This window comes from Tetrahymena thermophila (assembly GCF_000189635.1).
Source record: "Tetrahymena thermophila SB210 genomic scaffold scf_8254603, whole genome shotgun sequence".
NCBI classification, from domain to species: domain Eukaryota; phylum Ciliophora; class Oligohymenophorea; order Hymenostomatida; family Tetrahymenidae; genus Tetrahymena; species Tetrahymena thermophila.
In genome coordinates this window covers 12,182-27,195 of record NW_002476373.1, presented here as the reverse complement: position 1 = coordinate 27,195, position 15,014 = coordinate 12,182, and the positions used below count along the sequence as shown (strand labels likewise).

General features: G+C 22.8%; 5 protein-coding genes across 5 annotated transcripts in view; 4 read left to right on the top strand and 1 right to left on the bottom strand. All coding sequences in view use genetic code 6, as the record gives it.

The window, feature by feature from the left end:
* Positions 1-257: 257 nt before the first annotated feature.
* Positions 258-1,292, top strand: TTHERM_01046830 (transmembrane protein, putative; the record flags this gene model as incomplete). Its single annotated transcript, XM_001017997.2, has 2 exons — positions 258-318; positions 994-1,292. 2 exons carry the CDS (start codon positions 258-260, stop codon positions 1,290-1,292), a joined length of 360 nt encoding a protein of 119 aa, XP_001017997.2.
* A 78-nt stretch (positions 1,293-1,370) lies between these two features.
* On the bottom strand, positions 1,371-2,179 carry TTHERM_001046821 (hypothetical protein; the record flags this gene model as incomplete). Its single annotated transcript, XM_012798107.1, has 2 exons — positions 1,371-2,121; positions 2,172-2,179. 2 exons carry the CDS (start codon positions 2,177-2,179, stop codon positions 1,371-1,373), a joined length of 759 nt encoding a protein of 252 aa, XP_012653561.1.
* A 173-nt stretch (positions 2,180-2,352) lies between these two features.
* On the top strand, positions 2,353-6,012 carry TTHERM_01046820 (50S ribosome-binding GTPase; the record flags this gene model as incomplete). The annotated part of the gene is made up of 1 exon (XM_001017996.2): positions 2,353-6,012. One exon carries the CDS (start codon positions 2,353-2,355, stop codon positions 6,010-6,012), a length of 3,660 nt encoding a protein of 1,219 aa, XP_001017996.2.
* Positions 6,013-7,696: 1,684 nt separating this feature from the next.
* TTHERM_01046810 (50S ribosome-binding GTPase) lies at positions 7,697-11,395 on the top strand (the record flags this gene model as incomplete). The annotated part of the gene is made up of 1 exon (XM_001017995.1): positions 7,697-11,395. The coding sequence occupies one exon, from the start codon at positions 7,697-7,699 to the stop codon at positions 11,393-11,395; it is 3,699 nt and encodes a 1,232-aa protein (XP_001017995.1).
* A 2,024-nt stretch (positions 11,396-13,419) lies between these two features.
* Positions 13,420-15,014, top strand: part of TTHERM_01045810 (50S ribosome-binding GTPase) — a gene marked incomplete at both ends in the record, with an annotated part of 3,675 nt that continues 2,080 nt past the window's right edge. Inside the window, one exon of the mRNA XM_001017994.3 lies at positions 13,420-15,014. This exon is cut by the window's right edge and continues 2,080 nt beyond it. Within this exon, the coding sequence (XP_001017994.3) occupies positions 13,420-15,014 (1,595 nt within the window).

Sequence of the window (15,014 nt, the reverse complement as noted above, 5' to 3'; positions counted from 1 at the left end):
AAGTTATTGAATTAATTTCTCCATGATAACAAAAAAGAAATTTTAAAAGCTAAAAAACTCAGGTTATGAGAAATTTTTTGTTAAGTTATAATATGTAATAGTACCAGGAATAATGAAAAAAACTCATTTTTGAATATTATAAATATGATTAAAGTAGTTTTAAGTAGGTATTTTAAGTTATCCATTTATTATTGCATAATAGTTTTTATAGCAAGTTATCAAAATGTATTGAGAGGTAAAAAAACTTTTTTATTAAAATGTTAAGAAACTCAGAGTATGAATCCAAGGAAGTATAAGCAACAAAAAGCTCTAAAATAGGTAAAATAGCTCATAAAATGGAATTATTTTAATTCAAACACATTTAAGATTTTTATTTGAATTTTTTGAGTATAATTCTATTGATTATCCCAAAGTAGAATAAACCCTATTTTTTAATGGCTGCTTCTCTCTGGCATATATTTAATCAATCCCATATCATATTTAACAAATTTTTTACATTTTTTTAATGCTTAAGTGCTCTTCATGATATCTAGCTTTAAAATTCTACGAAACAAACACAAATAATCTGAAAAATAAAGCCATAAAATTTAGTTTTTTATAAATAACTCGAGAACAATTGTTACAAATGGGAAGATATTCAAGCAAAAGAATCAATAGTTTGCAAATAAAAAGCAAATGAAGTACAAAATATGATAGATAATATTAAAATAATTTAAGAAACATTAAACAATCTAACTAAAATCAATTTTAAATAAAAATCAATTATCTCCCTTTTTCTTATTTATGATAAAAATTGATATTGAAAAGAAAAACTAAGAATAAAAGCTCTTTTAAAATTAAACTTTTATAAAATTTTTTCAATTTGTAAATAGTAAAATAGATAGAGATATAAATACATAAATAGATACTTTTTTTTGTAAATAGTATCATATTGATCATTTTTAGATTGAAGATTAAATACTAAACAAACTAATTTATTTATTGTTTATTTAGGTGGTTTTTCAATTGATAATAATTTTCTCAAATTCAGGCATATTTAAATAATTTTTCTTTGTATTTTTACCATAGATATGTTTTGTTTAAAAATTGTATTTTCCTTCTCTGCTTAGTTACGAAGAATAGATAGCTTGTTTCCAGTTTATCAATTAAATCAATTATTTTTAATGTTCAGAATAAAGTTAGAAAAAAATTTTAATAAATTTATTGTCAAAAATTTTAAGAAATTTTTATGTTTCTTTAACAATATGGCTGTCTGGATATTTAAAATGATTTACTAACCAATATAAATGTGAGATAATCATTTTATTTTATTATTATTATTAAACAAAAAATTATGTTGATACATATTATCATAAAAGTAAGATAAGAAATCAATTATTCTTATTAGTGTAACATTATTCATACTGATTACTTTCATAAGAGATATCAAATAAAATGTTAGATAACTGACTTGAATTAAAAACTTTTTTAATTTAAATAGTCTCCTAGCCTTTTTTTTAATTCTTTGTAATTTAATTAACAAAATAATAACGATTTTATATCTTAAGAGATTATGTCCATTATATTTATTGCTCAATATATAACAAAGGTTTTAACAAATTTTTAATTTAGATTAATCTCAAGTCAACTTTTTTGATAATTAAAGACAACCATATCTAAAGATTAATGATTTATTATACAAAAAATTCTTCTTTTAAAAAATGGTATTTATTTATTGATATACAAGCTAAACTAAAGCACTTACTTAATTTTAAAAATTTTAGCCATACTAATTTTAAGGTATCCTAAGCTATAAAGTATAATGAGTTGAAGGATTTTAAAAATTGCTTTGAGTATTCTTGCTCTAGAAATATTGTGGTGAATTGCCAGTTTGTTATTTATTTTTTGATTTTTAAATATAATCCAATTTATTCAATTCTGAGTATTATTAAATTAATCTACATTTTTACTTTTTTTTTAGTTAAATTTACAAACGTTTTCAATTTTTTAAGCTCATAAAAACCTTTTTGAAAAATTTAAGCAGCGTTATCATAAATTATACTTATCAATAAGTAAATATTTTTTTAATGAAATTAAAGTAACTAATATGATATTATTATTGTTTTATCTTTTTCAATAATACTTGTTTAAAAATTTAGTAAAATTGTTTAAACTCAAATTCAATTATTTACATTTTCATTTTTATATTGTAAGCTTAAATATATTAATTAATTAGTAATCAAAACAGAATAGAGCAAGCAAAATCTATTCTTTTATTAGTTTTTTAAAACAAATTTTGATTAATTTAAATAGTCATTATTTAAATTACTTTAAAAAAAGTATTATAAATTAATCAAAATTTTCAATAATATAATGTAGCAAAATTAATAATAAAACAATAATTTGTTGGCCAATTCATCTCTAAATACACCTGAACCTGATGAGTATAGGGATACTTAGTTAAAAAATTCAGATTTCAACTAAAAATAATTAAGTCAACAACTTTAAATTAATCAGTTAGTAAAAAAAACTTGTGAAGATTGTGATAAAATAAGAATTTTGATAGGATAGACTGGAAGTGGTAAAAGTAGCTTTGTAAAGAAAATAACTAATTTAGCTGAAATCTAAGTGAGCGGTGGGAAAGATTCATGCACAAAAATATGTAATAATTACATAAAAGATGGAATTAAATACATTGACACTCCTGGCCTTAACGATACGAAAAGGAGTAGAGAAGAAGTTTTACTTGAAATTGTTAAATACCTGTTTTCTTAATAAATCAAAATATGTTAACTATTTTTCATTTATGTATCGAATAAATAGCTTTAGACATAACAAAATGATATCAACGAGTTAGTCTACACTTACTTCTTATATGAGTTGTTTAAAAATGATATTAATTCAACCACTCTTAAGAGTCTTATTACTGAATTCTAGAACAGTAATCACTTTTTGAAGTGGGTAGAGTGCAAATATCATACTGGTCAAGATGCCTTCAGTCTCAAAAGAATTGAAATTTATAAGCAAAAAGATAAAGCATTAAATTATATTCAATATGCGAACAGCCATCATATTTTCGTTTCCACTCATTTTGATAAATTATAAAAAGAAACATTTGATGAACGCGATGAATACATGCTAAATTCTCTGAGATAGTAAATTTGGTCAAACATTACAGATTCTGAACTGACTAAACTCAAATCATATAAAGATTACATCAAGCAACAAGAAGAAAGTTTAAATGAAAAAATTCTTAGAATTATAAAACTTGCATAAAGTTATTATTAAGTTGATAATATATAAGATGTACAAAATATTATTATCATAGGTGAATCATAAGTAGGTAAGTCTTCTTTGATTGAGTAACTAACTGAATATAAAGGACTTAGAGGAGATTCTACAAATTCCAAATCAAGATTTTGCGAAATATTCCCAGTTATATATAACGATGTGAGATACAACTTTATTGATACTCCAGGATATGGAGGTACTGAGAGCAGAAGCAGCTACTTTGATAATTTTAAATTGATAGCTGATTTTCTTAGAAGGAATAAAATATTAGAATTTAAAATTCTATTTGTTAGTAATGCTGAAATATAATGTAGAGATAACACTGATTAAATTGTAAAACAATTTCTTCTTTTCATTTAAGAGCTATTTGACTAGGAAATTACTTTAGTAGACTCAGATAAGCTAGGCGACATCCTTGAAAATAAATTTGACAAAGAAATAAGCTAAAAAAATATTAGACATGTCAAAAGCAAAATGATTTAAGTTGAGAGAAGGGCTGAAAAAATTCACAATAATAAAATCTATTTCAATTTTGAAATATAGAGCGTTGAATTTAATTGCAACTATAGGTATTGGAAAAGTCTCATTTAAATAAATGACGAAGAAGATTAGCTACAAAAAAAGACATTATTCTAGGCTATAAACTCTATTGAGAGCTTTTCTGTTGAAGACAAAATTTAATTAAAAATTACAAAATTTTAGGATTTCTATATTATTACAGATCCAAATGAGTATAAGGAATAATACCAAAGGATATTTCTTTTATATTGTGAGCTCAACAAAATAACTACATAAATGAATGAATGTTAAATTCCATCATAAGAGCAAATACAATAAAAGATAAAAATTTAAAAGGAATTAGATACCTTAAACTTTGGATTACTTTCTAATTTTAATAAAATAGATGAAATTTAAAGTGCCCAACAAGAACTTTTTGATAAAAACTCTATTGAATAAGGCTAATTATAAAATATGTTAAAAAATAACATTTAAAGACACTTTTTAATATTGTATTAATGGAATTCTTACTAATTCTAAGAGGAACCATCAAGCGAAAATATTTTACTCTCAAGAAAACAGCTTCACTTTTGGAATTTAGTTTATCATCTTTAACCAGTTATTGATATCGAATAACACAGGTAGACTTTGGAAGATCTAGCCAAATTAAAAGTGATCAAAGAGATTACTGCTTATTAGACTATTTAAAATGGGATAATTGATGCTTTTCAATACGAAGACTAAGAAAATTTAAATTTGACCATTTAGTAATTTTTTGAATCCATGGATAAAATTATTGGAGTTGGGGGAGAAGGGTTTAGAAATATGACATACTTCAGTTATAATGCTAAGTTATTAATAACTTCTTTCAAAGCTATAAAAGAGGTCAATAGAATTTTGCTTGCTTTAAATGTAGTTGCATCACTTGCCAGTATTGGATTTGACTTTTCTTCTTATCAAAAGAAATATATTTGCTCTTAATAGATGTAGGTAAATACAGCCTCTAATGTTTTAAGTGGACTTCTTGGTATTGCTGCTTTTTTAATCCCTGGAGTAGGATGGGTGCTTGGCGGAATAGCAGCTGCAATAGGATTAATAGGGAATTTGTTTTCTCAACTCTTCTATACAGACAAATAATAGTTTGATGAAACTATTGGATTATTTTTTAAAGATTTTCTAAATGAAAAGAAAATTCCTTTATTGTATTTTTAAAAGGCAGGTTTGCTAAAGGAGAAATATTGTATTGAATTATATTCTCAACCGTAATGTGAAGAGGCTTATGATTATTATAGAGACCTGTAAATAGACAATTTTGAAAAAAATAAATTGATTTTATCAAATATTCATAGAGGGACACTAGATGAAAAATAACAAAAGGATCTAATTTCTTAATATATATATAAAGAATACATAATAAATAAATTTATCATTTAATTTGATGAGGTTTAACCAGACTAAGTTTTAACTTAAATTCCAGAAATAAAAAAATTCATTGTTTTTAATGAATAAATTATTAAAACCTTTTTTAATAACTTCGAAGATAATAAAGAATTATTAGAGAAAATATATTCTAAAAACAATTTCAAAGAATAAATTAATAATATATTGGAATCATAAAACCCTACAGAATAATTAGGTCAGTTCAATAAATGCATGTAAGAGTACTCCAATAATCTTAACGAATTTGTAAAATATGTTAAATAAATAAATTATACATATGATAAATGTATTAAGTCTACTAATAAACTAAAAAAAGGTAATTCTGAAATTTTATTCAATAGCTATTCTAATTTAGCTGAAGAAAAGCAAAAATATTTATGTGAACAAAGCTTAATTACAGAAATTGAGTTATCTCAAGATAAACATTCCTTTGTAATTAAAAAAGAATTTCAAAATTAAAATTTTTTTAAATTAGAGAAACCAATCTAAGCTTTATTAGATTAAATATCCTAGTTGTATAATTATGAAACTTTCATATCTTCAAGGTATTTGTAAAAGTTCAAAGGTAGAGAAGAGCTTAATCTAAGTTTCTGTTCTTTAGAAGATAATCTAGAAAAAAACTTAGAAAAATCTGTAGATTTATTATCATTTTTAAAAGAAAAAGTCTCTGAAGAAGAATTTATGAAATGTGTTTCCAATTAATTTTAGTAAATTGATACAGCTACTTACACAAGAATATAGTCCTTCTTGAGAGCCTATTAATCAATATAAGAAAAATTCAATTAAATAGAATAGAAAGAATGAAAGCCAGACCACTAAACTAAAATAAAAAAGGTAGGAATGGCATACTATTACTATTAAATTAAGCTAATTTAATTTTTTATCTTATATCTTTGTTGTATGTTTTCTCAATTTGAATATGTTATTTTAAATATTAAATACAATTATAATAGATTTAAATAATTTCCAAATTATTTTTGAAAAATATTAAAAATTTCGTTTATTAATTTATTAAATTACGTTTAAAATATATATTGCTTTAAAGTGAAATTTGGATTTGATATAATACAAAAAAATTATACATAAAAAATTATTTTGATAAAATTTTGTTTTATTTCGAAATATTATCTAAGCTTAACACAAAATATTTAGTTAATTTCTCAATGTTAATAAAAGAGATTTTAGAAGCTAAAAACAAACTGAGGTCATGAAATATTTTTTTGTTAAGTTATAATATGCTATAGCAGTATCAGGAATAATGAAAAAAACTTTTTTTGAATATTATAAATAAGATTAAAGTATTTTTAATTAGGTATTTTAAGTTATCCATTTATTATAGCATTATAGTTTTTATACCACATTATCAAAGTATACAAAGAAGTTAAAAAATAATTTGTATTAAAATGTTAAGAAAGTTAGAGTATGAATCCAAAGAAAAAGCAACAAATAGCTCTAAAATAGATAAAATAGCTAATTAAAAAGTATAAATATTTTAATTCAAATACATTAAAGATTTTTATTTGAATTTTTTGAGTATAATTCTATTTATTATCTCAAAGTAGAAATAAACTCCATTTTTAATTGCTATTTCTCTCTGGCATATATTTGATATATGAATCCCAATCATATTTAATAAAATCTTACATTTTTTTAATATTTAAGATCTCTTCATGATATCTAGCTTTAAAATTCTAAACAAACATAAATAATCTTAAAAATAAAACCATAAAATTTAGTTTATTATAAATCACTTGAGAATAATTGCAAAAATGGGAAGAAATTCCAGCAAATTAATCTATGAGAGAGAGCAAATAAAGGATAAAATATGATGGATAATAAAATAATGAAAAAATATAAGCAATCTAATAAAATCCAACTTTAAATAAAACTCAATTATCTCACATTTCCTTATTTATTATTAAAAAGATATACTAAGAATATAAGCTCTTTTAAAATTAAAAATTTATAGAATATTTTCAATTTTTAATTAGATAAATAAATAGATGCTTTTTTTGTAAATAATATCCTATTGATTTCACTATGTGATTGAATAATTGAAGATTAGATACTAAATGAACTAATTTATTTATTAATTAATTAATTAAGTGGTTTTTTAAATGAAGATATTATTATATTCCGCTTTCATAATAATTTACTCAAATCCAGCATATTTAAATTATTTTTCTTTGTTTTTCTACCATAGATGTATTTTGTTTAAAACTTGTATTTTCCTTTTCTAATTTGTTACGAAAAAAAGATAGCTTGCTTACAGTTTATCAATTCAATCAGTTTATTATTTTCTTTTTAATATTGTAACCTTAAATTTAAATATTAATTAATAATCAAAACAGAGCAGAGAAGGTAAAATCAATCCTTTTATTTGTTTTTTTTTTAAATAAAGTTTGATTAAAAAATATAGATTCATTTAAATAGTCAATTATTCCAAACTACTTATAAAAAAATCATAAAAACAAATATTTTCAATCTAATGTAGTAAAAAAACAACAATTTGTTGGGTGATTCATCTCTAAATACAACTGATTAGAAAGTAAATGGGCAATTTCTTCATTCATTCAAAAGGGATGATTAATTAAAAAAATCAGATTACATCTTGAAAAAATCCAGTCTATGCGAATTTGATGAGTTAGAAAGTTTAATTTGTAATGATAGTGTTAAAATAAGAATTTTGATAGGATAGGCTGGATGTGGTAAAAGTAGCATAGTAAAGAAAATAACTAATTTAGCTGAAGTCTAAGTGAGCGATGGGAAAGATTCATGCACATAAAATTGCAATATTTACATAAAAGATAAAATTAAATACATTGACACTCCTGGCCTTAACGATACTAAAAGGAGTAGAGAAGAAGTTTTACTTGAGATTGTTAAATACCTGTTTTCTTAATAAATCAAAATATGTTAACTATTTTTCATTTATGTATCAAATAAAAAGCTTTAGACTTAGCAAAATGATATCAACGAGTTAGTCTACACTTACTTCTTATATGAGTTATTTAATAATGATATTAATCCAACCACTCTTAAGAGTCTTATTACTGAATTCTTGAATAGCAATAACTTTTTAAAGTGGTTTTAGTGCAAATATCATACAGTTAAAGATAATTATAGTTGCAAAAGAATTGAAATTTACAAAAAAAAAGATAAAGTATTGAATTATATTCAATATGCAAACAGCCATCATATTTTCGTTTCCACTCATTTTGATAAATTATAAAAAGAAACATTTGATAAACGCGATGAATACATGCTAAATTCTCTGAGATAGTAAATTTGGTCAAACATTACAGATTCTGAACTGACTAAACTCAAATCATATAAAGATGACATTGAGCAACAAGAAAATAGTTTAAATGAAAAAATTCTTAGAATTGTAGAACTTGCATAACGCTATTATTAAGTTGATAATATATAAGATGTACAAAATATTATTATCATAGGTGAGTCTTAAGTGGGGAAATCTTCTTTGATTGAGTAACTAACTGAATATAAAGGACTTGTAGGGGATTCTACAAATTCCAAATCTAGATTTTGCGAAATATTCCCAGTTATATATAACAATGTGAGATACAACTTTATTGATACTCCAGGATATGGAGGTACTGAGAGCAGAAGCAGCTACTTTGATAATTTTAAATTGATAGCTGATTTTCTTAGAAGGAATAAAATATTAGAATTTAAAATTCTATTTGTTAGAAATGCTGATATAGATTGTAGAGAAAATTCTGGTTAAATTATAAAACAATTTGTTCTTTTCATTTAAGAGCTATTTGACTAGGAAATTACTTTAGTAGACTCAGATAAGCTAGGCGAAATCCTTGAAAATGGCTTTGAGAATGAAAAAAGCCAAAAAAATATTAGACATATCAAGGATAAAATTATTTAAGTTGAGAGATTGAGTAATAATGATCGCATAGGTGAAATATATTTCAATACATTTGAAATAAAGAGTGTTTAATTTAAGTGTAACTATAGGCTTTTTGGATAACTCCATACAATAAATGGATATGAAGATAAGCTGTAAATAGAGACATTATTCAAGGCTATCAATTCTATTGAGAGCTTTTCTTTTGAAGACAAAATATTATTGAAAATTACAAAATTTTAGGATTTTTAAGTAATTACAGATCCAAATGAATATAAGAAATAATACCAAAGGATATTTCTTTTATATTGTGAGCTCAACAAAATAACTACATAAATGAACGAATGTTAAATCCCATCATAAGAGCAAGAGCTAATACACTAAAAGATAAAAATTTAAAAGGAATTAGATACCTTAAACTTTGGATTGCTTACTAATTTTAATAAAATGGATGAAGTTAAAATTGTTTTTTAACAAGTTTTTAGTTAAAACTCTATTATATAAGATTAAGATTAAAATATGTTAAAAAACAACATTCAAAGACACTTTTTAATATTGTATTAATGGAATTCTTACTCATTCCAACAGGAACCCTCAAATGAAAATATTTTACTCTCAAGAAAACAGCTTCACTTTTGGAATTTAGTTTATCATCTTTAACCAGTTATTGATATCTAATAACACAGGTAGACTTTGGAAGATCTAGCCAAATTAAAAGTGATCAAAGAGATTACTGCTTATTAGACTATTTAAAATGGGATAATTGATGCTTTTCAATACGAAGACTAAGAAAATTTAAATTTGACCATTTAGTAATTTTTTGAAGCCATGGATAAAATTATTGGAGTTGGGGGAGAAGGGTTTAGAAATATGACATACTTCAGTTATAACTCTAAGTTATTAATAACTTCCTTCAAAGCTATAAAAGAGGTCAATAAAATTTTACTTGCTTTAAATGTAGTTGCATCACTTGCCAGTATTGGATTTGACTTTTCTTCTTATTAAAAGAAATACATTTGCTCTTAATAGATGAAGATAAATACAGCCTCTAATGTTTTAAGTGGATTTCTTGGTATTGCTGCTTTTTTAATCCCTGGAGTAGGATGGATTATTGGTGGAATAGCAGCAGCAATAGGGTTAATAGGAAATTTGTTTTCTAAATTGTCCTTTACAAGCAAAAAATAGTTTGATAAAACTATTGGATTATTCTTTAAAGATTTTCTAAACGAAAAGAATATTAGATTATTGTATTTTTAAAAGGCCGATTTTTTAAAGAAGAAATATTGCATTGAATTATTTTCTCAACCGTAGCACAGCGATGCTTATAAATGTTATAGAGAGCTCGAAAATGATAATTTTATAAGCAACAAACAGATTTTATCATATATTCACAAAGGGGCATAATCTGAAAAATAACTAAAGGATAAAATATCTTAATATATATTTAAAGAATAAATAATAAATAAATTGTTCTTTTAATTTGATTAGGTTAAATCAGATTAAGTTAAAACTTAAATTTCAGAAATTGAGCAATGTATTCTTTTTAATGATTAAATTATTCTAACCTTTTTTAATCGCTTCAAAGTAGAGGATTAAAAAATATATGAGAAAATATATTCTAAAATCTACAAAAAAGAAGTTAAAAAAATTTTGAAATAAAAAAACCCTACGGATGAGTAATTAGATCACTTCAATAAATGCATGAAACAGTACTCTGATGATCTTAACAATTTTGTAGAATAAATTAAATAAATTAATAAAAGTTATGAGGAATATATTAATTTTGCTAATGGACTATTAAGAAAAGGTAACAATTTTGAAATTCTATTCAATAGCTATTGTAATTTAGCTGTAGAAAAGCAAAAATATTTATGTTAACAAAACTTAATTACAGAAATTGAGTTATCTCAACCAGATTAAAATTCCCTTGTAATTAAAAAAGAATTTCAAAATAAAAATTTTTTTAAACTAGACCAACCAATCTCAATCTAAGTTATATTAAATTAAATTTCCTTGTTGTGTAATTGCGAAACTTTCATATCTTCAAGGTATTTGTAAAAGTTCAAAGGCAGAGAAGAGCTTAATCTAAGTTTCTGTTCTTAAGAAAATAATATGGAAAATAATTTAGAAAAATCTGTAGATTTATTATCATTTTTAAAAGAAAAAACATCTGAAGAAGAATTTATGAAATGTGTTTCCAATTCATTTTAGTAAATAGATACAGCTACTAACACAAGAATATCATCCTTCTATAGAGCCTATTATTCTATATAAACAATATTCAATTAAATAAATTAGAAAGAATGAAAACCAGATCAAGTAGAATAAAATAAAATGATAGCATAGACAGACAGATAGATAGATAGACTAATTACTATTAAATTAATTTAATTTTTATCATAAATCTTTGTTTTAAGATTTTTCAATTTGAATGTGTAATTTCAAATATTAAATTTAATATTGATAATAGATTTAAATAATTTACAAATTCTTTGAGAAAAAATATTTAAAATTTTGTTTGTTAGAAAAATGTGTGGGATTAAAATTAAAAAATTTGTTAAAAATGTTTTTAAAAGGACTGAAAAATAAAGCTCTACAAGTTAAATACTTGGAAGGCGAAAAATTAGCAGCCTATTGACCTTAATAAGCTCCGATTATAAATTCTCTTACTTGAAAGCAAAAAAACTATCTAGTCAATTTCTCTTTTTGAATAAAAAATAAATTTTAAAAGCTAAAAAAGTAGGCAATGAAATATATTTTTGTTAAGTTATAATTGTAATAATATCAGGAAAAGTGAAAAAAAATATTTTGAATATTATAAATATGATTAAAGTATTTTAAGTAATTACTTTAAGTTATCTGTTTATTACTCCATAGTAATTTTTATACCACATTATCAAAATAAATAGAGGAGTTTAAAAAAAAGCTTTTGAATTAAAATATTAAGAAAATTAGAGTATGAATCCAACGAAAAATAAGCAAAAAAAGGACTAAAATAGATAAAAAATAAAAAGTAGATTAAAAGCTCTTTTAAAATTATTCTGTTTTTAATTTTTAATAAGAAAATACAAAGATATATAAATACATAAATAAATAGATGCTTTGTTTTGTTAATGATTATTGATTGATCATTTTATGTCAATAATTGCTAAAAAAAGCTAATATATTTATTAATTAGGTGTTTTTTTAAATAAAAAGAGAAATACCTAATCATAAATATTATTAAATTCCCCATTCATAATAATTTACTAAATCAAATCAGACTTTTTAAAACTAATTATCATTGTTTTTCTACCACATATATGTTTTGTTTAAATTTTGTATTTTTCCCTTCTCTGTTTAGTTACAAAAAATAGATAGCTTGTTTACTACAGTTTGTCAATTAAACGAATTATCTTAAATTTTCAGAATCAATTTATAAAGAAAATGCTGATATATTTAGTGCAAATTTTTAAAGAAGTATTTAGGTTTCTTTAAAAATATGGCTAGCTGGATATTTAAAATAATCTACTAGCCAATAATAATATCAAATATTAGATAACCATTTATTTATTTTTATTTAAAAAAAAAAATAATAATTTAGAGACAGACATAATTATAATTAAAGCAATAAAAGATATTAATTAATATATATATAATATAAAAATTCAAAAAAGTGTAACATTGTTAACACTAATTACTTTCATAAGATATATACAATAAAAAATTAGATAACTGACTAGAATTTAAAAATTCTTAAACTTAAATAGTGTCCTAGCTTTTTTAATTTAATCGTTTGTAATTAAATTAATAAAATAATAAGGATTTTATATTTTAACAAATTATATCCTATTATATTTATATTTCATAATTACTTTAGATTAATTAAAAATCAAAACTTTTTGATGGTTAAAGAATATCAATACCACAGAAAAATGATTCAAAGAAATTTGTTAAATTCTTATTTATTTATTGAAAAACTTACATAATTTTCAGCTATATTAATTATTTGTTAACTTAATCTATAATATGAGTTGAAGGATTTTAAATTTGCATAGAGTATTTTTCCTCTAGAAATATTTTAGTAAATTTTTCATCTTAAAAAATATTTTGATAATTAAATATAATCCAAATTATTAAATTTTAAGTATTATTTAATAATTTTTATTTAGCGTCATCAATATATTTGCTATTCTAATAAAGTATCATTGCATATATTGATTCATTTAATTAGTCACCTTACTTCTAATCAATTATAAAAAAACTATTTAAATAAATAAATATTTTCGAATCTAATATATACACTTGATTAGTAAGTAGAAAGTTCATTATTTAGGGATAATTCATTAAAAATGTCAGAATGTATCTTAAAAAATTTCAGTCTACGTGAACTTAATGAGCTAGAAAGAAGGGTTTTTAAAGATAGTGTTAAAATAAGAATTTTGCTTGGACATACTGGAAGCGGTAAAAGTAGCTTAGTAAAGAGAATTACTAATTAAGATGAAATTTTAGTCAGCGGTGGGAGAGATTTATGCACGTAAAAATGTAATATTTACATAAAAGATGAAATTAAGTACATTGACACCCCTGGCTTTAATGATACATAAAGGAATAGAGAAGAAGCAATATTTGAAATTGTTAAATTCCTGTTTACTAAAGATATCAAAATATAATAATTATTTTTCGTTTATTTATCAAATAAATAGCTTAAGACTTAACAAAATGATATCAATGAATTAGTCTACACTTACTTCTTATATGAATTATTTGGAGATTTGATAAGCAATCCAATCACTCTAAAGAGGCTTATTACTGAATTCTTGAACAGTGATAACTTTTTGAAATGGGTTTAGTGCAAATACCATACTTGTCAAGATAAATACAGTGACTTTAGAATTCAAATTTACAAAGAAAAAGATAAAGCATTAAATTATATTCAATATGCCAATAGTTATCATATTTTTGTTTTAACTCATTTTGATAAATAACCAAGTTTTAGTTTTAGAAAGCGCAACGAATACATGCTAGATTCTCTAAGATAGTAAATTTGGTCAAACATTACAGATTCTGAAATTTATAAACTCTTTAAATATGTAGAGGACATACAAAATCAACAAAAAAGTTTATATGAAAAAATTCTTAGAATTGTAGATCTTGCCTAAAGCTGTTTTTTATATGATAATAAATAAAATGTACAAAATATTATTCTTATAGGTGAGTCTTAAGTAGGTAAATCTTCTTTGATAGAATAACTAACCAAATATAAAGGACTTGTAGGGGATTCTATCAATTCTAAATCTAGATTTTGCGAAATATTCCCAGTTATATATAATAATGTCAGATACAACTTTATTGATACTCCAGGATATGGAGGAACTGATAGCAGAAGCAGCTACTTAGATAATTTTAAATAAATAGCTGACTTTCTTAGAAGGAATAAAATATTAGAATTCAAAATTTTATTTGTTAGAAATGCAGAAATATAATGTAGAGATAACACTGATTAAATTGTAAAACAATTTCTTCTTTTTATTTCAGAGCTATTTGACTAGGAAGTTACTTTAGTAGACTCAGATATGCTAGATGACATCCTTACATTAGGCTTAAATAATGATTTAAACCAAAAAAATATTAGATATGTCAAGAGTAAAATGATTTAAGTTGAGAGATTGACAGATAAAGATCGAAGAGGCGGTATCTATTTCAATAATTTTGAATTAAAGAGCGTTGAATTTAAGTGCAACTATATGTATGAGGGAGAACTCTAAAAAATAGATGAGTAAGAAGATTAGCTACAAATATAGATATTATTCAAGGCTATCAATTCTATTGATAGCTTTTCTGTCGAAGATAAAATTTAGTTGAAAATAACAAAATTTTAAGATTTCTAAATAATTACCGATCCAAATGAATATAAGAAGTAATACTAAAGGATACTTATTTTATA